Consider the following 23,346-nt stretch of genomic DNA (forward strand, 5'->3'; position numbering starts at 1 on the left):
ATCTGTTATCTACTGTGTATCCTGTGCTTGAATGGCTGCCCCCATGGCTACACAGCAGCTTGTTTATATAAACTATAGTAGTACTTATCTGTTATCTACTGTGTATCCTGTGCTTGAATGGCCGCCCCCATGGCTACACAGCAGCTTGTTTATATAAACTATAGTAGTACTTATCTGTTATCTACTGTGTATCCTGTGCTTGAATGACTGCCCCCATGGCTACACAGCAGCTTGTTTATATAAACTATAGTAGTACTTATCTGTTATCTACTGTGTATCCTGTGCTTGAATGGCTGCCCCCATGGCTACACAGCAGCTTGTTTATATAAACTATAGTAGTACTTATCTGTTATCTACTGTGTATTCTGTGCTTGAATGGCTGCCCCCATGGCTACACAGCAGCTTGTTTATATAAACTATAGTAGTACTTATCTGTTATCTACTGTGTATTCTGTGCTTGAATGGCTGCCCCCATGGCTACACAGCAGAGTATTTATATAAATTATAGCCATACATAGCTGAGATCTTGTGTAATCAGTATTGTACAACCAGTGGGGTGGGGGGAGGCACTCAGACAGATAATCCTGGACTCCCACAAGCTGATTGGTCAGTACCAGATGGGCTGGACATTGGTCACTTTCAGTGTTGCAAAAACAACGGTTAAGTAAGTAACAGTGTTTACAACAGTTTTTCAGCAACACTTTGGTCAGTTCCAAATACAAAAGTTAAAAAAAGAAAAGAAAAAAAAGATTTTTTTTTAAAAAATTCACATCTTCCATCAACAAATACAGAGGATCTTAATAGAACCTATTGCAAAATAAAAATCTCATGAAAGATGTCTTGCTCGTGATTTAGATCAACACATTGTGTATTGTCTCATTCCAGTCGCACACACTAAATGCAAAAATATTACAAATACTGTTTTCAAAGTAAAATGTTGCTGTAGCAATAAAATATAATACAGTTTATAGAGAGAGTTAAAAGTCGCCCAAGCAATTCATTGACAGACTCAATAGCTCAGAATAAATAGGCTCATCTGGTGAAACTCTTCCATTCTCAGGAGTCCAATACTTCCGCTTTAAAGACCTTTGCGTCTTCTTTTACTTCTGAAGCGGTGAAAACACCATCAAATCGTCGCCCGTAGTAACTGCGTCACATTTAAACGTAGCGCGATTCACCTGAAAAAGAGAAAATGTGAATTAAAAAGTGGAAAGCAAGAGCTACAGTTTGTATTTATGTTATGATTTTAATAAACTTGGATCCCTGGGCTGTTCTCAGGTATTTATGTACAAAGTCCTCGTTGTTTCAAACACTGCACTGGTGGTGCCGACTAGAGATGGCCGAATTTATTCGCCAGGCGTGATTTCGCAGTGTATTTGCGCGTTACGCCGCCGGCGAATACATTTGCAAATTTGCAGTGAAAATTCAGCGGTGTCAGAATTTTCAGATGCCAGTGACAGTTCCGACGCCAATTAAACGGACGCCCTTGATTTTAATGTGCATCAATTGTCGCCGACAAATTTGCAAAATTTATTTGCCAGCGGCGAGACACGCAAATTTGTGCCTGCCGAATACATTGGGCATCACTAGTCAGCACGAATTGTCATCTGTGTCAAAAATACCATTTCGCTAATTTTGCGGCAAATCGAAACAGGACAAATTCGCCAATCACTAGTGCCGACTGTCCGCTGACCCGGTCCCTGAGCATTTGTAGATACAGAGCCGCACACACTCACATTATGCAGTTGGGGAGCTTATCCCATTTATTGCTTCACCAAAGGTATTATTATCATCAACATTTATTTATATAGCGCCAGCATATTGCACAGCACTGTAAAGTAAATGTGTTTATACAACTAAATCACATGAATTACATATATAGAACATATGGAGTTACATACATCACAACCAATACAGGTACAAAAGGTGAGGAAGGCCCTGTGCAAAAGAGCTTACACTCTTAAGGGAAGAGAATAAGACATAAGGTGTGGGTGTGGGCAGGATCGAATTAAGTGGGTGAGAAATGTGGTACTGTATGTGGTGTTGCGTTTGGTAGTTAAGCAGAGTGAGGGGAGGCTTCTCGAAAGAAGTGTGTTTTAAGAGATTTCATGAAAGCAGAAAAGTTGGGAGAAAGTTGGACAGACCGTGGGAGAGCGTTCCAGAGGAGGGGTGCAGCCCTTGCAAAGTCTTGAATGTGAGCATGTGAGGAGGTAATGAAGAGTTGAGTAGCAGGTCAGTAGAGGAGCGTAGCGGTTGGGTGAGTATAGAGAGATGAGATCAGAGATGTAGGATGAGCAGAGTTATGAAGTGCTTTGAATTTTATTCTGAAAGGTAACGGAAGCCAGTGTAGGGATTGACAGAATGGCGAGGCAGAGGAGGAGCGGTTGCTGAGGTGTATGAGCCTCGTGGCAGTGTTCATTATGGACTGGAGAGGTGACAGTCTCTGGAGGGAAAGGCCAATTAAAAGAGAGTTACAGTAGTCTAGTAAACCCCCCTCAAAAAAACTTTGATTCTTCTGCTGAAGCAGTAAATGGGGTGAGCTCCCCAACCGCATAATGAGAGTGTGTGCGGCTCTGTGTTCATTCATTCTCTCAGGGATCCCTTGCAGTATAGGAAAGTCAGAAATGTTACTATACAGTGTGTGAGTCATTAATATATATTGCTCAGGTGCCAGAATAAAATATCACCTGGAAATTAAAGGAACATTGTGCCAAGACAAAGTATCCGTCAGGTGCTTTTTTTTTTTTAAATAAAAAGGTCCCAGGTTAGCAATTAGAATTACGAGGGAAGCACATACAAATTATCAACCCCAGTGAGTCAAACTTTCCTTGTCTAAACAGCGGCCACAGTCCAAGATTGCCCACTCCAAACACAGTGCTGATCCAACATAGGTGATATTAAACATACAGGACTGGACTAACCTATAGGCAGTAGACATGATAAATATGGCTACTTATTTGGTAGACATTTGCCTGCGTTTGTTAGCTGCTTATTTGTGTACATAAGCTTGTTCTCGCATACATTATACACACATCAACAGATATGGTAAAATACAAGGAAATTAAAGGAAAACTAAACCCCCAAAATGAATACTTGAGCAACAGATAGTTTATATCAATTTAAGTGGCATATTTAAGAATCTTATCAAACTGGAATATATACTGTATTTAAGTAAATATTGCCCTTTTACATCTCTTGCCTTGAACCGCCATTTTGTTAAGGTCTGTGTGCTCACCTGACCAGAAATACTGCAGCTCTAACTGTAACAGGAAGAGATCACCTGACCAGAAATACTGCAGCTCTAACTGTAACAGAAAGATCACCTGACCAGAAATACCGCAGCTCTAACTGTAACAGGAAGAGATCACCTGACCAGAAATACCGCAGCTCTAACTGTAACAGGAAGAGATCACCTGACCAGAAATACCGCAGCTCTAACTGTAACAGGAAGAGATCACCTGACCAGAAATACTGCAGCACTAACTGTAACAGGGAGAGATCACCTGACCAGAAATACTGCAGCTCTAACTATAACAGGAAGAGATCACCTGACCAGAAATACTGCAGCTCTAACTGTAACAGGAAGAGATCACCTGACCAGAAATACTGCAGCTCTAACTGTAACAGGAAGAGATCACCTGACCAGAAATACTGCAGCTCTAACTGTAACAGGAAGAGATCACCTGACCAGAAATACTGCAGCTCTAACTATAACAGGAAGAGATCACCTGACCAGAAATACTGCAGCTCTAACTGTAACAGGAAGAGATCACCTGACCAGAAATACTGCAGCTCTAACTGTAACAGGAAGATGTGTGGAAGCAAAAGACACAACTGTCTTTTAATTGGCTCATGTGACCTAAAATGTATAGTTTGTTTGGTAGGTTTGTGTGCACCGTGAATCCTACAATCCCAGGGGGCGGCCCTTATTTTTTAAAATGGCAATTTTCTATTTATGATTACCCAATGGCACATAAGTATATTATTATGAAAATGGTTTATTTACATGAAGTAGGGTTTTACATATGAGCTGTTTTATGCAATATCTTTTTATATAGACCTACATTGTTTGAGGGGTATAGTTTTCCTTTACAGAAGGCAGGTGAACCACTGTTAAAGCATGTATGGCATGAACATATTTTCTGTGTTGCTAAGAGGTTTGTATGAACCAGCACACATTCTGATGAAATCGCTTCCTAAATCAAACTACTTGAAGCTGCATTACGACTCATTGCTTACCAATACAATTTTTTTTATTAGGAAGTGGCTAAGGGAAAGAAACCAAACAGGAGAGCTTTGTATAGAAAATGTTTAATACAGCAAAAGTGGCGAGACAGCTACTGTAATACCTCTAACAAATGAACAGTTTAAGATCAAGTGGTTTCATCCTGATACCAAAGTATATACAGTATATGCAAAAATATTTGGGAATACAAGGGTTACTTCTCTACCATATTGAAAGGCGTACAGCTTCCCAGGAAGTCCAGATGATCATTCAGCGCATTTACATCTGGGGGTGAAAAAACAAGAAAAGAAGTATAAGGACCTAAAGCAAACGGACTGCGCTCACAGTCATACGGATCTCAATGATCTTTAGTAAAACTGAACAAACCTTGAGGGCCACAAACTCCATCAGATTCTCTAGGGGGAGATGTGGGTTGTGCTGGAGGACCATTTGTCTGTGGGCTACACGTGAAAACGTCATCCACAAATGAGACAGAGATCCCGGCAGTCTCCTCCACAAACACCGATCTAGAAGGCGCCATTCCCACTTCCTCTGGTACCGGAGACTCACACAGCTGGAAACTGGAATGCTCAGTGGGAACCAAGTATTTTGTAAGGTCGGCTACTTGAAAGGCCTGAGAGGGTTACAAGACAGTTTTGTTTAGAATAATAACAGTGTGTTTAAAAAAAAAAAAAAAAAAAGTAGGGATGTACTGAATCCAGGATTTGGCCCTTAACAGGATTTGGGTGAATCCTTCTGCTCGGCCGAACCCGAGAAGGGGTGGAGAGGGAAATCGTGTAACCTTTTGTCACAAAACAAGAAAGTTAAAAAATGCTTTCCCCTTCCCACTCCTTATTTGCATATGAAAATTAGGATTTGGATTTGCTTCGGTATTCAGCCAAATCTTTCGTGAAGGATTCAGCTGAATCCAAAATAGTGGATTCGGTGCAAAAAAAGTAAATAAAGCTCAAAAGCCTTATAACTTATTTCCATACACACAAATGCTTTGGGAACACTGCACATTCTATTCCAAATCAAAACATGAAGAAAAAATGATCAAATGTGTGTTATTCCTTTACAGCAAGTGAAGAAAAGGGAATGTTAGGCTGTTCCAAAAAAAATAGCAGTTCACTGTATAAACTGAAAAATGGTTCAAGATTTTGCTTTCCTTTGAATGACTGAACTAATATTTAGTTGTATAATCAGTGTTTCTGAGAACTGCGGCACATCTGTGTTACATGGAGTCCACCAACTTCCAACAACCTGTTACATTCCACAATTCTTCTGCATTTCTGGCTTTTGCCCTGAAACACCATTTTGATGTCACCCCACAAGTTTTCTATTGGATTAAGGTCCGGGGATTGGGCTGGTCACTCCATAACATCAATCTTGTTGGTCTGGAACCAAGATGTTGCTCATTTACTGGTGTGTTTGGGGTCGTTGTCTTGTTGAAACCCCAATTTCAAGGGCATTTCCTCTTCAGCATAAGGCAACATGATCTCTTCAAGTATTTGATGTATTGAAACTGATCCATGATCCCTGGTATGTGATAAATAGGCCCAACACCATAGTATGAGAAACATCCCCATGTCATGATGCTTGTGCCCCCGGCTTCACTCTCTTCACTCTGTACTGTGACTTGAATTCAGTGTTTGGGGGTCGTCTGACAAACGGTCTGCGGCCCCTAGACCCAAAAAGAACAATGTTGCTTTCATCAGTCCTCAAAATGTTGTGCCATTTCTCTTTAGGCCAGTCAATGTGTTCTTTGGCAAATTGTAAGCTCTTCAGCAGGTCTTTTTTTAAACAATGGGAATTTGCGGGGGCTTCTTACCGATAGTTTGGCTTCACATAGACGTCTTCTAATTGTAACAGTATCACAGGGAACTTTACTCCTTCTTTCATCTTCCTGGAGCTGATCATTGGCTGAGTCTTTGCCATTTTGTCTATTCTTTCTATCCATTCCAATGGTAGTTTTCCATTTTCTTCCATGTCTTTCAGATTTTGGTTGAGCAGCCTATCATTTTCTGCACTTCTTTTCAGATTCAGAGAGAAATACACTATAACCAGCAGCACAACAGTTGCTCCTTCCTTAAATAAGAGCCGTAACGGACACCTGTTTTTTTCACAGAATGAATGACGTGACTAATCAAACTCCACACTGCTATTATTTGGAACAAGCCTCAATTCAATGACACAGAATCATCAGTAGGTCATGACTGTTGCGTCTGTTGGTTTTCTATTACTCTACTACACCTACTAGTAAATTATTTGCCATGTAGAAATATAATTTCTACCACAAACAGTGATCAGGTTAGTGATGTTGGACTGCTATTATTCTGAACACAACTGTAGTTAATGATTAATATACTATTCATGAATGGTGAGCGCAAAATAAAAAGGAATAAAGACTTACACAGGCAGCCTTGTCCGTCTCAGCAACAGGTACGGAATGCATTTCATCAATCTGTAAACTAAAGATACAAATATTTTATTTCTAGGGAGTAAAAGTCACCAAGGAGTTAAAAAGTGTGCCATGTCGGAGGCAATGACACAATTAGAATATTCATCCCGTGTGTATATATAGATAGAACTTCCATACAGAGACAAAACAGATTTTGTGTGTGCACAGGGCAGCCTGCTGTTCCTCGCCAGTATTCATGTAATATGGCAGGGGTCGCCAACCTTTTTGTATCCGTGAGCCACATTCAAATAAATAGATTTTTGTACTTACCGTTAAATCCTTTTCTCTTGTCCTACATTGGGGGACACAGGCACCATGGGGATGAAGATCCTGTTGCTTGGAGAAAGGACACTAAAAGGTTAAAGTGGCTCCTCCTCCTCCTGCTCTGGGCTTCATCCCCGCCTACCTCCTCAATCCTCAGTTTTCTGACCGAAGAAGAGATGACGAGCCCTACCAATTGCCCATGTGAAGAGAAGGAGCTCCTCCCCAATGCAAGCTAAGCACGGTATGAACCACCTGCTGTTTGAAATTGTTGGTATTTGAACAACAAAAATTATATAAGATATTACCTGATCAATATTAACATGAACTAATACAGGGAGGGAAGGCCTGTGTCCCCCAATGTAGGACAAGAGAAAAGGATTTAACGGTAAGTACAAAAATCTATTTTTCTCTTGCCTAGATTGGGGGACACAGGCACCATGGGGACGTCCCAAAGCTACCCATGAGGGCGGGACTTTTTACCCCTAGTGTTCAGGGAATAACCACCTGCAACACTTTCCTGCCGAAGCTCGCTTCGGCTGAGGCGAATGTATGCAGCTTGTAGAATTTGGAAAAGGTGTGTGTGGATGACCACAATGCAGCCCTACAGACCTGTTCTGCTGAAGCCTGGAGAGGAACCACCCAAGAAGTGCTGAGTGAAGAAGTAGAATGAGCTGAACCCGGAAGGGTGTGGCCTTACCTCGTACCTCATAGGCCTTCAAGATTGTTGACCTAATCCATCTTGCATTGGTGGCCTTAGATGCCTTAAGGCTTTTCCGTGGTCCTTCTGGTAAGACAAAGAGGTTGTCTAGCTTCCTTCTACTCTTGGTAGCCCTGGTGTATGTTCTGAGAGAACGAACCACATCTACATATGTAACTGTTCCAAATTTGTTTTTTGTTCAGGACAAAATGAAGGAACCAGCAGGTCCTGGTTAAGATGGAACTCCTTAGGAAGAATCCAAGGTAGGTCTCAACACCGCCTTGTCCTTGTAAAAAATCAAAAATGGTGGACAACAAGATAGAGCTGCTAGTTTTGAAACTAGTCTAGCCAAAGTGATGGCTAATAGAAAACTACCTGAAGAGTCAGCAGAGTTAATAGAATTGAGCCGATGGCTCGAACGGTTGCTCCTGCAATACAGAAGGTACCCTATTGAGATCCCAGGGAGGGATTGTATGACGGTATGGAGGTATCATCCTCAATGCTCCCTGTAGGAAGGTCTTGATGTTGGGCAGCATTGCAAGCTGCTGCTGCTGAAAAAGGATAGATAAGGCTGATACCTGAACATTCAGTAAGCTGAGTGCCAGCCCTTATTTCTAAACCCTCCTGAAGGAATAACAATAGGCTACTTTCATCCCAGGACTGTGGGTCTTTGGCTTTAGATTTACACCAGGATATGAATGTCCTCCATACCCTGTGGTAGATGCGTGCGAAGACGGGCTTTCTGGCCCTTAGTAAGGTCGGTATGGCCTTTTTTGGAACTCCTGATCGGGCTAGGATTATGGCTGCAAGTGTCATGCCGTTAAATCCAGCCATGGTGAACTCAGGTGAAGGATCAGTCCCTGAGATAACAGATCCATTCTGTCTGGAAGGTGGAATGGTGCGTCCACTGATGAACTTATGAGCTCTTCGAACCAAGTGTGGTGTGGCCAGTAGGGTGCCACTACAACTGTTTCTACCCTTCTTGATTACCCTTGGCAGAAGTGCCAGTGGTGGGAAGACATATGCTAGGTGAAACTGCCACGGAACCACCAGTGTGTCCATGCTAGGGCCAGAGGGTCATTGCTTCTTGTGAAGAACCTCGTAAGCTTGTTGTTGTACCTGGATGCCATTAAGTCTACTTCCGGAGTGCCCCGCCTTTCCAGAATCAGTTGAAAAAACCTCTGGGTGTAGGCTCCACTCTCCCTGATCTAAGGTCTCTCGGCTGAGAAAATCTGCTATCCAGTTGTCCACTCCAGGGATACTGCGGAGATAGCTGGTACTGTGTTTTACACCCACAGAAGAATTTGCTGTGCCTCTGCGAGGGCAGCTTGACTCCTGGTGCCTCCTTGGTGGTTGATGTAAGCCAACGTTGTCACATTGCCTGACTGTATTCTTACAGGTAGATCTTGAAGTCTGCCTGACAATTGGAGCAATGACAGGTAGATTGCTCTTAATTCCAGGATGTTGATGGGGAGTAGTTCTTTCTGTGACCAACGTCCCTGTACTGTTAGGTCTCCCAATACTTCTCCCCAACCTTGTAGACTGGCAACTGTTGTGATGACTGTCCACTGGTGATTGGGGAAGGGTTTTCCTGACGGAAGTGTTGTTGGTCAAAGCCACCAACTGATAGAGGTTCAAACTAGATCTGATAGGGGAATCCTGCAGTTTAGGTTCGCTCAGTTCCTCCTCTGGTGTTGGAGTAAGGCTCTGCATGGCTCTGGTGTGGAGCTGCGCATATGGAATCGCAGGATGACACTATAGTCCCTAGCACTCTCATGGCAACCTTAAAGGTACCTGATCCATTTTCTGCAGAGATGGCAGGAGCCCCTGCATGGAGGTGATCTTGGATTGGGGAAGGAAGGCTCTTCCCAATGAAGAATTTAGATCAAGCCCTAAATATTCTGTACTCTGGGAAGGTATGAATCGAGATTTTTGGAAGTTTATCTGCCACGGTAACAGCATTAGTGTCTGGAGATGAGTTGTGGCCAGTGCCATGGAAAGGGCCTTTACCAGTTGGTCGTCCAGGTATGGTATGACACTCACTCCCTGCAGTCGCAGGTCCTCTAGAGCCGCAGCCATGACCTTTGTGAATAGCCTTTGCGCGGAGGATAGTCTGAAGGGGAGTGCCAGGGATTGCCAATGTTCTCCTGCCACTGAAAAGTGAAGGACCCAGTGGTGGTTGGGATGTATGGGGACATGCAGGTATGCATCTTTGATGTCGATCACCGCCCTGAAATCCTCTATGTCCAGGGACATTAGGACTGACTGGATGGATTCCATCTTGAAGTGGTGCTTCTTTACATGGTCGTTTAGTGCCTTTAGGTCTAGCACCAGGTGAAAAGATCCATCCTTTTTGGGTACTATAAACAGGTTTAAGTAGAAACCGAAGCCCCTTTTACCCTTGAGGGACCGCCATTACTACCGCGGAGGTAGTCAGGGCGTGTGGAACCCCATGGAAAGCTGAGTGCCTGGGTTCTGTGGTAGGGAGCCTTGAGATGGAAAATCACCTCGGAGGTAGCTGAGCGAATTCTATGAGATAGAAATGATCTGTAGGACCCAGGGTTCCAGTACTCTATGCCGTCACACCTCCCGAAAGTGACTTAAGCGTCCGCCAAAGGGTTTAGCTTTCAGGGGTGGGCACCTCCTCATGCGGAGGCTGTTTGTCCCGTGCGGGCTTAGGTGCTGCTCTGCTTCCTGACCAAGAAGTGCTCTGCCTTGACTGGAATCTGGGGCGGGTCGGAGCTTGTTGCTTTTCATGTTGGGACCTCTGGCTCTGTAGCTTGAGAATTTTCCTTCTCTGTTCAGCACCAAAAAGTCTTTTTTTTTTTTTTTTTTCCCCGAGAATGGGAGACCAAGCAGAGACCACTTCAAGGTAAGATCTGTTGACCAGTTTTTTTTTTTTTTTTTTTTTTTTTTTTTAGCCAAAGGAAACGTCTGGCTGCAATGGATTATGCCGAAGCCCTTGTGACGAGCTTAGCAGCGTCCAGGACTGCTACGCAAATTTATGTATTTGTGTCCGCTATCGGAGCTAGAAAGAGGTCTGTGGAGGGGTCTTCTGAGCCATGAGTTGGGCCACCTGTTCCACCCAAACTTCCATTGACCTGGATACCCATGGGGTGGCAATAATAGGTCGTAGAGTTCTGCCTGCTGCTGTAAAAATCGACTTGCAGAAACCCTCAAGACGTTTGTCGATAGGATCGTTAAAGGAAGCCGCATCGACTACTGGAATGGTGGTGGTCTTTGACAATTTAGAGACCGGTGGGTCCACTGCTGGGGGTGAAGACCAAGGTCTGTAAAGTAAAAGGATAAGTTTGAGTAAAGCGATGGAAAATTGGACTCTATGGTCTGGCGTTTTCCATTGTGCTTTAACAATGTCACCCAGCTGTTCATAGGCTGGAAAGACACAAGAAGACTTCTTTTGCCTCTTGAAAATGTTATTGGTTCGCTCTGCTAAAGGTGGGGTGTGCCTGAATCAGGCTCTCGACCTCTCATTGTGATCTAGGGGTATCCTGATCCTATTCATCTGCGGATAGGATCTGTCCCTCTTCCCAATGCCTCTACCTGTTCATCAGGCAAAACAGGTGGGGAAAGGGGAGGTCGCTTTGTGGCCGACTGCTGAGTGACCAGTCTGTGAGGCTCTGTAGATAGATGCTGTAGGACATTATCTAGAGTCTCTGGAATTCTGGCTAGGTTTTGTAGACCCGCTAGAGATAGAGCGCACACCAATTCAGAATCCAAGCTCGTTTGATTAGCCGTAGCTGTCGCAGAGCTGGCTGGTAGGGCTGTGTGGGATTGTAATTGTGCAGTGACTGCTGCAGTCTTACAGGCTTCACATATTGGCTCAGCCAAAACACTAGCAAATTTAGGTCTGCAAGTAGCCCATGCCAAATACTAAATTGCATTGTTGGTACATGCAGTTGCCTGCTTGGGAAGGGACTGGTCATCTGCCCTGCCCGTCATGGCTATACTATGTAGTGCAACCCAGTAAGTAAGATATTGGGGAATATTAGGGGAGTCCAGAGGAGTGAACCACTTCTCCCTTAGAGTGCGATCTGTGGAGACAGAGGGAAGTAGTGAAAAACCCCACAGTAGGTCCCATAGAGAGAGGGAAGTGTTAATCCCCTAGAGAAAGAGTAAGGGAAGTGTAACTACCTATTCACCAAGGTAGGAAGGAATGGTGCCTTGTTCTTCTCTGTGAGAGACAGCGAGGCTGGAAACGCTCAGTACTGGAGAGAGAGATGCGGATCCAAAATGGCCGCCAGAGAGGTTTCCCGGGCTTTGGTATAGTACTTTAGTAAGATGGCGCCCGTGAGGCGTGTGTGCAGCGACTCGTGCACAATGAAATAGACGCAGCGCCAGATGGTGGCGCGAAAGATCGCTGGGAATGGCACTGAGTTACCAATGCGGGGACTACTTTTAGTGCTGTTGTCCCATTATGATCTACATATATAAAAGCATTGTTAGAATTCTGTTCCATGGAAAATATTACTTAATATTGATTCATGAGAAAATGTATATTGTAACCTTAACATAAATATCAATAAATATCAAATAAAAAGCATGAAACAGGAGGGTGATTTAGACAAACTGTGTGTTGACAGTGTCTTTATATCTACTGATGACCAGCTAAAGGTCTACTGGTAGATTCCATCTACCTTTTGGACATCCCTGGCCTAGGGAAATCTTTGTCAGAGAATAGCAGTGAAAGTGAAACTAAATGCCTAGGAAAATCTGTGTGAGAGAGTAGCAGTGAAAGTGAAACTAAATGCCTTTCTGCAGAGCTGACAGGCAGCATGTAATGGGGGGAGGGAGGAGGGAATTAACTTACCTCCTCGTGCCAGCCAGGAATGCTCAATAAAAGACATACCCTCCGTCGTGGCTACTGGTGCAGCCTCCGGAGAGCGGGAACCAGTGCCCAGGGTAGTGTGGGGGGGGAGCTCCCCAGCCTGCAGCCTCCGTAGAGCGGGAAGGCTATAGAGCATCTTCAGATCAGAAGTCCTTGGCTGGAGGGGTTCTGGAAGAGAAACACTGACCCCCAGTAGTGGCATGATACTGAATAAATCTGTACCATTGCTCCCAGCCACGAAGTGTCCATCCTCCTTCTGAGGACACTAAAAGAAAACTGAGGATTGAGGAGGTAGGCGGGGATGAAGCCCAGAGCAGGAGGAGGAGGAGCCACTTTAACCTTTTAGTGTCCTTTCTCCAAGCAACAGGATCTTCATCCCCATGGTGCCTGTGTCCCCCAATCTAGGCAAGAGAAATAGCGAGAGTTGGGGAGCAAAACAACACATGGTAGACCCTAGGTGGTCTACAAGAGGGTCTACTTGGCGCTGTACTTAGTTTTTATACAATTAAAACTTGCTTCTAAGCCTGGAATTCAAAAATAAGCACCTGCTTTGAGGCCACTGGGAGCAACATCCAAGGGGTTGGAGAGCAACATGTTGCTCATAAGCTACTGGTTGGGGATCACTGTAATATGGATATCTGTCAGTTGGTGAACTGGGCACCATATTGGCTAATAGAAGATACTTTGACTAGTGATGTGTGGGTCAGGAAAATTCAACCTGCCTCAGACCCCAACCCATAAAATGTTGCCATTGTAGGACCCGGACCTGCTTAATCTGCCTCTTTGCGCTACTTCAGTGAGCATCTGCTGTTCCAAGACAGGGGTCTCTCTGGGAGCAGTGGATTAGTGCACTTCCCAATCCTTACCTGCAAAATTACAAACTAAACCCACACAACCCACAACATTACAAAGTCTAGAGTCAGGCCCTCCATTACTGCTCTGGATTTGTCTGCTGAAACGCATTTTTGCATTTCCAAAATCCGCCCTGCCTTCAGATAACAAAGGGGGGCAGCAGGGCAGTGGATTCTCCGCCTGCAGAGAATCCAAAATTGTTGATCCCAGCCAAATACTCTCTGATGTGGAAGAGAAGAGCTGCAGATGTTCTGTTCGTTCCAACAGCTAACAGTCTAAACAATAAGAACAACAGAAAGGCAATCAACCAATCAAGTTATTGCACTCAATGTCCTGCAGCTGACTGAAAAGCCAGCCACTGATTGGTTGCAAAATTTGCTGAGTATTGATAAACGTGTCAGATAAGGGTGCTGGCTTACAAAACACAGCTTTGCCCCACACAAGCCACACCCACCCACCCAATTAACCTGCCAGATCATACAAATAATTGAAATTAGAAAACAGACAAGGACAATAGAACAACAGAATGCTCAGGACCTGGGGGTTTTCCAGATAAGGGGTCTTTTTAGATCTACATGCCTTAAGTTTACGGAAAAAAAAACAACATGTAAACATTAAATAAACCCAATAGATATAGAGATATAGATATATTATTTGGGTTCAAGTACAAGGTATTGTTTAATTTTTACATGGAAAAAGAAGTAATTTCTAAAAATCTGAAACCTGGAGTCTAGGGGAGATGGCCTTTCTGTTATTCTGAGCATTCTCGATAACTGGTTTCCGGATAACGGATCCCATACCTGTACAAAGATAATTTGCTAAGAGAGAGGAGAAGACCTGCACAGAGCAAAAGCACCACAGGTATTTTGTTAAATACAGAGGTCCTTTATACTGATTTGTGATTCTCCATAAAAATCAGCTTGACTTTAAATATACACCTTAAAGGAGAAGGAAACCCTTTCGGTGCAAAATTCATATTTGGATCTCGAATAGGATTCACGCAGAAAATGAGGTATTATGCATATTAAAGGGGAACTATAACCTAAATGAAAATTCAACACAAGCTTTAACTCATATGACCCCTCTGCCTAAACAATGCATTTATAACAGTCTTTCAAAATAACCAATTTACTAATTAAGCCAAAAGAAAAAGTCTCAGGACGCTCATCATACCTTTCTTCTTCTGTGTTCTCAAACAGTGATTTCCTGATGGGGGATGTTACAGTGGCTGGAGTGGCTTCTGTCATTTGTTCACCTGTGGAATTCTCTGACTGTTGAATACAGCTTGTGATTGGCTGGGGAGTAGGGGATGACCAAGAAGAACTGCATTTTGCCCTAAAACCTGAGAGAAACAAAAGAGTGGACTGAAAACAAATGTAAATCTACATTTCAATAAGAGTGATGTGAAAAATGTATTTTCCATACTCTTTATTGAGAGAGAATAAAAGGATCCAATAGATCGTGGAGTGGAGATGGCGGAGCTCACCCAGCGGTGATTTAAAGAAGCTTTATCAGAAAGGTCTATATAAATACACCAGTAAACCCTCAAAGTAATGCTGCTCTGAGTCCTCTGTCAAAAGAAAAACAGCATTTCTTTCCTTCTATTGTGTACTCATGGGCTTCTGTATCAGACTTCCTGTTTTCAGCTTAAACCTCCAGGGCTTGGGCTTGAGCATGCTCAGTTTGGTCCTACCCCCCCCCCCCTCCTATGCATGCAAAAAACAAAGCAAATCCCACTTACTGTTAGCAACTTTGGCAGGGCTTGCGACTCGAAAAAACCCTGCATCGAACACAACTTCTTCAACTTGGGTAGGCAGTGCTGGGGCCTCTACATTGGGCTCCTCCTGCTTTCCTTTGTTTTTCAAGGCAGCTTTAATAGCAGCGAGGCGACTACGAGCAGCAGCCCTGCCATTATCCCCTTGGCTTGACTTTGATGTTGCAGCAGGGGCAATCTTTTTCTATGGTTAATAATAAGGAGGACAGATTAAACAAGTATTTAAGGCAGAGCTGGTCAGGAAGTTATTTCTACATGTAATGGGCTTATCACTGGCCATGCCACATTTATTATTTTAAAACGATTACAGTAAAAAAAAAAAAAAAAAAGTTTTTACACTGTGGGCGCAGCAACATTTATTCATGCTGTTGGGTACACGCTAACTGTAGAGCCGTCACCCTCTAAGAAGGCCCAAGTGCCCAATGGGCTGGCAGCTTAATCGGAATTGCAAGGGTGAGAGTGAACTTATTCTTGTATGTATTACAGGGTGACCAATAAAACATCAACAAATGACAATAACAAAAACTTCACATACTAGAGCAGCAGCTTAATATACTTCTGCATTTCTAGACAATATCTTTTGAAGGGGTTGTTCACCTTTAAATTAATGTTTAGTAGGATGTAGAGAGGGATATTCTAAGACAAATTGCAATTGGTTTTCATTTTTTATCATTTGTAGTTATTTAGCTTTTTATTCAGCAGCTCTAAAGTTGCAGTTACAGCAGTCTAGTTGCTAGGGTACAAACTATCCAAGGAAAATTATATTATTATTTAATAACTTGAATAAAATACTTATCCAGGCCTTCTCCTGTTCATATTCCAAAAAGGAGTAATAAAAAGTAGCAATAACAAATTTGTAGCCTTACAGTGCATTTGTCTTTCAGACGGGGTCAGTGACCCTCTAAAATTAAAATTCAGAAGGCAAACGATTCAAAAACTATAAAAAATAATGAAAACCAATTGAAAAGACGCTTTGAAATGGCCCACTAAAGGGCAGATTTAAAAAGATTTGAATGGTACATTCAAATTATTTTGGTCAAAACTCACAATTTCGAACTCACAATTTTGAATTTAAAGCCACCAACTTTAATTTTAGGTTCGTTCCTATTCGATCGAATGTTAGACCTTTGAGTTTTTTCTTAAATAATCTGCCATTTGAGTTGAGAGTACATTCAAATTGAAGTTAAAAAAAATTTCACATAACTCAAATTCGACCATTGATTACTAAGCCCCTAAAAGTTAACTTAACGGGGGAACCTTCCCTTTAAAGTGCATATTCACCCAGAAACAAATACTGTTTTCAAGTGCACTTATATTTAAAAGGGGTTGTTCACCTTTAAATTAACTTTTAGTATGATGTAGTGATCAATATTCTGAGAAAATTTGCAACTGGTTTTTCCTTTTTATTATGTGTTTTTTGAGTTATTAGCTCTACAGTTTGCAAATTCATCAATCTGGTTTCTGGGGCCAAAATACCCTAGCAACCATGCTTTAATATGAATAATATACTGGAAAATGAATAGAAGAACAGAAAAAGGAGTAATAAAAAGTAGCAATAACAATACATTTGTAGTCTAAAAGATCATTTATTATAAGATGGGTCCATGACCCCCATTTGAAAGCTGGAAAGAGTCAGAAGAAGGTAAATAATGAAATAATGAAGATAAATTAAAAAAATGCTTAGAATTAGCCATTCTAAAACATACTAAAAGTTAATAACCCCTTTAGGGTGGTGACAAACCGCCTCTTCTTTGGGCGACTAATCTCCGGTAAATGCCTTCCTGCCAGCTAGAATATAAATCGCCGGTGGGATGGCACTCGGATCGCTTCGGCTTTCCTAACTCGGCTGAAGTTTCCTTGTGAGGCAAAAAAGCATTCCAAGTGCCATCCCGTCGGCAATTTACATTCTAGCCGACGGGAAGGCATTTACGGGAGATTAGTCGCACAAAGAAGAGGCGATTTGTCGATGAGCAACTAATCTACCCCAGTAGCCTCGCCTGCCACCACCCTTAAATTACAATTGGGTAGGCATCCCTATTATCTGTATCGATGAGCTTAGAAGGTACTTACCTTTATGATTTTTTTGGTTGGGGCTGTGTTTTGTTGCCAAGAATTCTCCTCCAGCTTGCCAAGATTAACAAACTTTGCTTTTACATCTTCTATCTAATAAGGAATAAGCTTGGATTACTTCTGTTCTGACAGCAGGTAGAAAGGTCTTCAAAGTGGCAAAATAATGAGGAGCCCGTCACTATATGTATGAAAGAGTATGCATTCTAATCTTCTGGGGGTAGTCCCATACCCTGTGCTTCCCTTTGTTTATAGAAGTGGATTAGCTCTCAGCCACCAGCAGTAAAAGAACAGTATAGGATGTACTATGGATACAGGAATTTTAGAAGTAGACTTATGAATGTTACTGTGTGTCCTTTTTAAAAAAAAAAATGTCTAGTGCCCCAATTTTATTTCTAACACACCATTCCACAGGCACAGTCCCTAGGTAGTGCACAAAAAAAAAAAGACTGAAAACTATGGACCGATTTAGAATTCTTCCAAGAAACTAAACACATACCTGAAAATAGATCATATCCCAGAATCCCTCCAGATCTGTACATGTGGTCTCCTTGTCACCACGTTTGAACTCACAGTTATCCACTAGGCCCTCAAACTGCTTAAACCTTTCATTCATCAGAAGTCTAGTCTGGCCAACAGTGGTGCGGATCAAATCTTTGGCTGTAAATGGAGAATAAAAATTAATTCCACAGTAGTACCAACACCTGGTAAATAGCAAAGCAGTGTCAGTGTAACAGAACCACATTTATATCACTGCTCATGCCTTCCCCCTAAACTACAGCAAGTAGTGGCAATGACATTAGAGAATGCACTCTGTGTGTGGGCTGGTATTAAAGGAGAAGGAAAGGCTTTGTGCACTTGGGGGTGCCAAATGTTAGACACAAGAGTTTGCAAAGAGGAAGACTGAAGTGGATCGCTCCATGGTGCTCACTGGTATAACCCCAGGCCGGTGCAGTTTTCAGCCGATAGGAGCACCAGCCTGGGGTTTCAGGTAAGTCAATACAATCACTTGGGGTGCCTAACATTTGGCACCCCCATGTGCATGAAGCCTTTTCATCTCCTTTAAAACTATTCCCCTTAAAATCCACTCATTTGGTCATTTACTTAAAGCACAGAGGCGTTAAATCTTGACACACACATGTGGAACCAAATCCAATAACCAGTTAATCTGAAACTGGTCTGTGGGAGGGAATTAAAATTGAAAAAAAGAAGTCTTGAATACAGAAATGCTTCTTTTTCCTGTCCTAAAATAGATTGTCATGATTTAGTTTTTGTTTCTAAATTAAACTGTAAATAATTCACTCTACAATATAAAATTTAATTCCTGAACCAGCAAGTGTATTTAGTTGTAATATTGGTGTGTAGGTGCATCTCAGGTCATTTTGCCTGGTCATGTGATTTCAGAAAAGCCAGCACTTTAGGATGGAACTGCTTTCTGGCAGGCTGTTGTTTCTCCTACTCAATGTAACTGAAAGTGTCTCAGTGGGACCTGGATTTTACTATTGAGTAATGTTCTTAGATCTACCAGGCAGCTGTTATCTTGTGTTAGGGAGCTGTTATCTGGTTACCTTCCCATTGTTCTGTTGTTAGGCTGCTGAGGGGGAAAGGGAGGGGTGATATGACTCCAACTTGCAGTACAGCAACAAAGAGTGACTGAAGTTTATCAGAGCACAAGTCACATGACGGGGGGCTCCTGGGAAACCGACAATACGTGTAGCCCCATGTCAGATTTCAAAATTAAATATATATAAAAAAAAAATCTATTTGCTCTTTTGAGAAAATTATTTGAGTGCAGAATTCTGCTTGAGCAGCAATATTAGCATAGTATAAACTGCCCCCATGGCTACACAATAGCTTGTTTATATAAATTATAGTAGTACTTATCTGTTATCTACTGTGTATCCTGTGCTTGAATGGCTGCCCCATGGCTACACAGCAGCTTGTTTATATAAACTATAGTAGTACTTATCTGTTATCTACTGTGTATCCTGTGCTTGAATGGCTGCCCCCACTGCTACACAGCAGCTTGTTTATATAAACTATAGTAGTACTTATCTGTTATCTACTGTGTATCCTGTGCTTGAATGGCTGCCCCCATGGCTACACAGCAGTTTGTTTATATAAACTACGCTTGGGTTTCTGAAGTGAATACCAGTTTTACCAATGCAGGGCAACAGTACATTATACTGTCATTCCTTTAAAACACTTATATTTTTTGGTGTTACTGTTCCTTTAATTACACAAATGCCTTACCATCCTCTGGGATATCCATCTCAATTCTTTTATCCCACTCGCAGCACAAAAGAGACAGCCTGCCGATCTCGAACTTCAGAATATCTCTAAAATAAAGAGAATCATGGCAATGTTACATGTGAGTGAAAACACGGTCTATGGTCTTAAAATACAAATATTACATTGTAGTTTTAGAACAAGTATGTCAAAGTTTTTTTTCCCAGCATAAGTGATTAAAAATTTTCTGATTTGTAGCTTTCCTAGAATTCATTATGCTCAATTGGCAAAGTTGTTCCTTGGTAATTGCACTGACCTGAAATATGGCACACCATGCTCTGGCTCCTTAGGTGCTTCCTGCTCATTTTCCTTCTGTATATTTGGTGTGGGCGAGGAAGGGAGTATTGGGGCATCAGCTGCAGTCAGGAATACATCCGCTGGAACTTTATTGGAGGAAACCAAAAAGATCAGGCTATTATTTCTAGTATGTGGAAATAAATGTGGAGATGTGGTGAATAGGAAGGAATAGGAATTATGAACACGGAAGGAACTATCTCTCTGTATGTATTGCGTCTGTAATACAAAGGCCGTCATTGTCCAAGCAAAGAATTTAAATGGATAGCCACATGTCAAAAGTAAAATCCTTGGATGGAAGCAAAATCCTCTGCATATACCCGCTAGCACTGGTACAATGTATAGCTAAAGTGGAGTAAATAAAAAGACATGCTATGCAAGGCATCTACTCCCACATTAGAATTTAAAGGCCACCAGAAATGGGGAAAAAAAATAAAATAAAAGACTACCGTATATACGCATGTATAAGCCGAGGTACCTAATTTTACCTACGGAAACTGGGAGAATTTATTGACTTGAGTATAAGCCTAGACACAACTACAGCCCTGTCTCCCAGCAGCGCACATTCCGCCAAAGCGACCCCCCCAGCGATCAACCGGACTTCTTTGCAAAGTTGATGGTGACAGAGAATTGCCAAACGGATTACTGTGTGCATTGTCCCACTACCATGTGCAGAATGATATTGCCATCACTGTTATTCTTTCATATAACCAACAGAGGGTGCTGTGTGATATTGCCATCACTGTTATTCTTTCATATAACCAACAGAGGGCGCTGTGTGATATTGCAGTCTCTCCCCAAGCGAACTGTTGGTATAGGAATGATTAAAAGTGACTGCAATCTCAGCTACTGCCCACTGACTCGAGTATAAGCTGAGGTAGACTTTTTCAGCACATTTTGGATGCTGAAAAACTCGGCTTATACTCGAGTACATACGGTACATGTCTCTTATTGTTCCAGTGTCCAGCCTCCCCATTTCTTGCCACTTCAAAGTACTTAAATAAAAGTTAAACATACGGCGGTTCTTTTGATATTTTTGTGGGTTTATTTCCCTGCTGCATAGGAACTGTGCCACATTGCACGCCTATTGATGTCTATAAGGAGGGGAAAAGAAAATAACCTTTTTGTTGTTCAACAGAATGATTGGCCATTTCTAAGTCAGAACTCTCTGGCTCAGGGATTTGCTCCACAGGAAGCACTTTCTCTCCATGCTCCACTTCCAGTTCGGAACTCTCTGGCTCAGACTTATGTTCCACTTCCAGTTCAGAACTCTCTGGCTCAGGCATGTGCTCCAAAGCAAGCACTTTCTCCACTTGAGAACTCTCTGGCACTTGCTCCACAGCTGTTTGCTCTTTGTTGCACATTAGGGGTACTGGCAAATTATTCCTGTAAGAAGAAAAAAAAATCAGGAAGAAAAATGAACTAAAGCTCAACTGCACCGGCCCAGGGTATTTCTGTAGAAGTTCCTTGTTGCTATCGTCCAATTATTCAGACTTTTTATACCAGTACGGACAAGTGCATTTGCAGGAGAGTGTAATGCTGAACCTAGATGTAAAAAGCTGGCTTTACTGTGTATCTGCCTGCCCAGAACTGCAGAAGAAGTCAAAAGAGGAAAAAGATTGCAGCAAGCGAGCTCCAACAAATACCCCGGGCCGGTGCAGTGATCTGCTAACAGGAACACTGGCCTGGGACATCAGGTAAACAATTATAAAAAGGATAGTGCTACAGGAGGTGAGCAACAGTCCAGCTGAAATAACTAGGTGAGGGTAGAATGGTTTTATGGGAACTATACCACAAAGGGTATAAGCCAGCCAAATTGGTATTTAAGCACTAGCACCATCTTCAAGTATTTTCCAAAATAACAGTAAAAATTACCACAATTTTTTATCAATGCAGTTGTATTAAATGCATAAATAAAATATCACAATTTTACAATTGTGATAAGGATATTTTTTATTGCGTTTTCTGTGCTTGAATGGCTGCCCCCTTGGCTACACAGCAGCTTGTTTATATAAACTATAGTAGTACTTATCTGTTATCTACTGTGTATCCTGTGCTTGAATGGCTGCCCCCATGGCTACACAGTGACTTGTTTATATAAACTATAGTAGTACTTATCTGTTATCTACTGTGTATCCTGTGCTTGAATGGCTGCCCCCATGGCTACACAGCAGCTTGTTTATATAAACTATAGTAGTACTTATCTGTTATCTACTGTGTATCCTGTGCTTGAATGGCTGCCCCCATGGCTACACAGCAGCTTGTTTATATAAACTATAGTAGTACTTATCTGTTATCTACTGTGTATCCTGTGCTTGAAGGGCTGCCCCCCATGGCTACACAGCAGCTTGTTTATATAAACTATAGTAGTACTTATCTGTTATCTACTGTGTATCCTGTGCTTGCATGGCTGCCCCCATGGCTACACAGTTTGTTTATATAAACTATAGTAGTACTTATCTGTTATCTACTGTGTATCCTGGGCTTGAATGTATTCTAGTATTCTAACTCCATTAAAATTCAATGAGATTGTCCTTTCATTGGCTGCAAACGAGTCTTCCTTACCTTTCCCCTTTCAAAGGGCTCCATATGAAACAAGGAGTAAGAAATGCATTAGCCCGTCTAGGAGTCATAGGCTTAAATTTGTAAGGTGAAAGACCATCCATGGGCTTGAACACAAAGTTCTGAGGAGCAAATGAGGGTTTCCTTTCATGTGGTGCTTCATGAGATTCCAGGGAAGACTCCATTTCTACAGCATTTTCTTTCGGCAATGGTTTCGCTTCTTTTAATTTTGGCTGCTCAGAAATCTGAGACTTCTAAAAGTAAAATAAATGACAACGTTCATTCTCAAAACTAGTATCTTATAGAATGATTTGTAACAAAGTTTCTTTTCCCTATAAAAACTGCTAAAAAAAAAAAAATCTGCTTTTTCACTTCTATGGAGGAATTCATATATTTGGGTGTATCCTCTGTTTGCGGTTTGATACATTTTCATTTACAGTAGTCTGCATAGCAATATATGACAAGCTAGGGAATGGTATACTTCCAAAACTTGAAATGTTACTAATGGTCACACACTCCAATCTGAAACCAATTTAGGCCTCTGCATGGTAAAATCAAGACAGTTGGCTTAGGATTGCACCTTGGGCAAACAGCAGTTAAAGGGATCCTGTCATCGGAAAACATGTTTTTTTTCAAAACACATCAGTTAATAGTGCTGCTCCAGCAGAATTCTGCACTGAAATCCATTTCTCAAAAGAGCAAACAGTTTTTTTTTATATTTAATTTTGAAATCTGACATGGGGCTAGACATTTTGTCAATTTCCCAGCTGCCCCTGGTCATGTGACTTGCACCTGCACTTTAGGAGAGAAATGCTTTCTGGCAGGCTGCTGTTTTTCATTCTCAATGTAACTGAATGTGTCTCAGTGGGACATGGGTTTTTACTACCGAGTGTTGTTCTTAGATCTACCAGGCAGCTGTTATCTTGTGTTAGGGAGCTGTTATCTGGTTACCTTCCCATTGTTCTGTTGATTGGCTGCTGGGGGGAAGGAGGGGGTAATATCACTCCAACTTGCA

At 42.1% G+C, this 23,346-nt stretch overlaps 1 protein-coding gene across 3 annotated transcripts in view; it reads right to left on the reverse strand.

Annotated features, from left to right (window-relative positions):
* Positions 1–850: 850 nt before the first annotated feature.
* The window catches only part of dlgap5.S (discs large homolog associated protein 5 S homeolog), a 33,462-nt gene continuing 10,966 nt past the window's right edge, over positions 851–23,346 (reverse strand). For all 3 annotated transcript variants that reach the window (XM_018232268.2, XM_018232269.2, XM_018232267.2), the window contains 12 exons: positions 22,335–22,585; positions 20,890–21,155; positions 19,732–19,858; positions 19,440–19,525; positions 17,686–17,846; positions 17,190–17,282; positions 15,087–15,303; positions 14,519–14,687; positions 6,639–6,696; positions 4,613–4,859; positions 4,452–4,510; positions 851–1,178 (listed from right to left, as the gene is read on the reverse strand). In XM_018232268.2, the coding sequence (XP_018087757.1) occupies positions 1,101–1,178; positions 4,452–4,510; positions 4,613–4,859; positions 6,639–6,696; positions 14,519–14,687; positions 15,087–15,303; positions 17,190–17,282; positions 17,686–17,846; positions 19,440–19,525; positions 19,732–19,858; positions 20,890–21,155; positions 22,335–22,585 (1,812 nt within the window). In that variant the 3' untranslated portion in view covers positions 851–1,100. The remainder of the gene's footprint in view (positions 1,179–4,451; positions 4,511–4,612; positions 4,860–6,638; positions 6,697–14,518; positions 14,688–15,086; positions 15,304–17,189; positions 17,283–17,685; positions 17,847–19,439; positions 19,526–19,731; positions 19,859–20,889; positions 21,156–22,334; positions 22,586–23,346) is intronic.

The sequence above is a fragment of the Xenopus laevis genome, chromosome 8S, assembly GCF_017654675.1.
Source record: "Xenopus laevis strain J_2021 chromosome 8S, Xenopus_laevis_v10.1, whole genome shotgun sequence".
Lineage (NCBI taxonomy): Eukaryota > Metazoa > Chordata > Amphibia > Anura > Pipidae > Xenopus > Xenopus laevis.